This window comes from Priapulus caudatus, unplaced genomic scaffold (assembly GCF_000485595.1).
Source record: "Priapulus caudatus unplaced genomic scaffold, Priapulus_caudatus-5.0.1 Scaffold166, whole genome shotgun sequence".
Classification (NCBI taxonomy): Eukaryota; Metazoa; Priapulida; class Priapulimorpha; order Priapulimorphida; family Priapulidae; genus Priapulus; species Priapulus caudatus.
Window position 1 is genome coordinate 318,580 of NW_014577227.1, and position 2,150 is coordinate 320,729.

General features: G+C 42.8%; 1 protein-coding gene across 1 annotated transcript; it reads left to right on the plus strand.

Annotated features, from left to right (window-relative positions):
* Positions 1-216: 216 nt before the first annotated feature.
* Positions 217-1,554, plus strand: LOC106806521 (melanopsin-like). Its single transcript, XM_014808490.1, has 2 exons — positions 217-1,077; positions 1,549-1,554. Exons 1-2 carry the CDS (start codon positions 217-219, stop codon positions 1,552-1,554), a joined length of 867 nt encoding a protein of 288 aa, XP_014663976.1.
* The last annotated feature ends 596 nt before the right edge of the window (positions 1,555-2,150 follow it).

Below are 2,150 nucleotides of genomic sequence, written 5' to 3' on the forward strand. Positions count from 1 at the left end.
TTTCTAGAGAACAAATAGTGCAACAATTTGCGGAGGTTTACTGTTGTATGGCTCCATTAGTTCAAATATATATATGCGCAATGCAGCACACATAATAACTTGGACAGTATAGCTCGCATGGTCATGCATGTAGCAGATTTTCGGTAAAGCCTAGATATCCTACAGAGAAAAACATCTTTTTATGACGAGAATATACTCGAGAACCATGCAGAGAAAATGCCAGCATTTTTAGCACCAACAGCGAACGCCACAGGAGCTTTCAATGACAGCAACCTCACAGTTAGTCAGTGGGACACAGTCGACGAAGATCGCAAACACGCGTATTTTACTAACACCTCGTCGCATGTAAAAGCGCTCATCCTGACAGTATTCGTGTTGTCTTCTCTACTCACAACGGTTGGCAATGGACTAGTGATGATCATCATAGCAAGGATTCAGCGACTGCGAACGGCAGCCAACCTCACGATCGCAAATCTGGCCTGCTGTGACTTTGTAATGGGCTGTACATTCTGGACAGCGGTGCTACGTCGTGAAACGATGCTGCAGTGCGCGGTTTTCTCGTGGTACGCTGTCACAACGACGTTAGTGTCGATGATGGGTCTTGCGCTCTTAACGATTAACCGATACGTGGCGATCGTGTATCCGTTACACTACTACCAGCTGATGCCTCCAGCACGCACTGGTGCTCTCATTGTGGCATGCTTCGTGTACTGCTTGGCAATTGGTGCTGCAGCTACCATCCAAGTATCATTTTTTTGGCAGCCGACCTCAATATGTGTCGTTGATCAAGTGTTGCCAGCCGGTTTTGTGTACTTTTTTGCCGGTCACTATTTTGTTATATTCATCCTTATGACTTACTGCTACACCGTCATTGCCAAGATCGCCTGGGCGCACACAAAAAGATTGGCGACGGCATCAGATGCGGAGAGACGGGAAATGACCGCTTTCCACGCGACGCTGAAGATGTCAAAGATCATACTTACCGTCGTCGGCACCTCAACTACTCTTCTCGCACCGCACCTGTTCCACATGATACTGAGCCACAGCGTTCCGTTTGAAAAGCTTCAAACGCTCCGGGTTATTCGAAGCAATGCGCTGATACTTAATTCACTTCTAAATCCTATCATTTACTTCTATAAGTACACAGACTTACGCCTAGCAGTAAGGCAACTATTTGGTTGCGCTACGTCTTCTGTTACACCATTTGAACCGGGCACGGAACAAGAAACTAATGGTTAACTAATCGTCAACTAATCGTTAACTACTCGTTAACTAATGGTTAACTAATGGTGGATGCAGTTGCATGCAGCGTTAGGCGGCATATAGGCTACTAGGATGCCCGCTATCGCAGCGTCACGGTACGAGATTTAACAGATGTCTTTTTCTTGGATATCACTACGTTGGATACTTCTTGGATTTTACTTGGATGGACCTAATCTCGTCACGCATCGCTGTATGCCGGTGTCGCCGTTGAACTATACTGTAATTTGTTTGGTTCACGAGTAGCTGTTACTAACAATGAATTTATGTGAATATTTTGTCTTATAGGTGTAACGGGCGCGAATTCGCTATTGTAGTAGAATAATTGTAGTCAGGTATATATTTGGATTTGAACAAGATTGACAGGTACAGTCAACTCTCTCAATACCGACCACCCTCGCGACCGTTAATTTAGCTTGGTCTTGTGTGAAGTTCATTTTATAGGGAGAACGTCTTACATGTCACAGATGGCGATGGGACTTCTTAAACTCGTCCGGTTTAACGTGCGATTCAGTTCTTAATGAGTCCGGAATTTGGAGAGTTGACTGCATAGTACATTTACTTATATAGTTACTCAGTTAGTTACATATTATTACATACGTTAACTACGTTAATAATAAGTAGTGGTAGTAATATGTTGTGGTAATATGTTGTGTAGTAGTATATGTGTTGTGTGTAGTGTCTGTAATGATTGATTATTCCTGTCGGTGTTTTCAGCATACACATGTCATGTTCTTTTCCCTAGACCTAGAATTTCCGTGTTTGTAAAGCGCTATATAACATCACGATTGATTACCCAAGTTTTTCGGCAAAGATTGAGGTTCTAGTATCGCTACATATAGATGTTGTTTTATCAATATCAATATCAATACCAATATCAATATCAATAT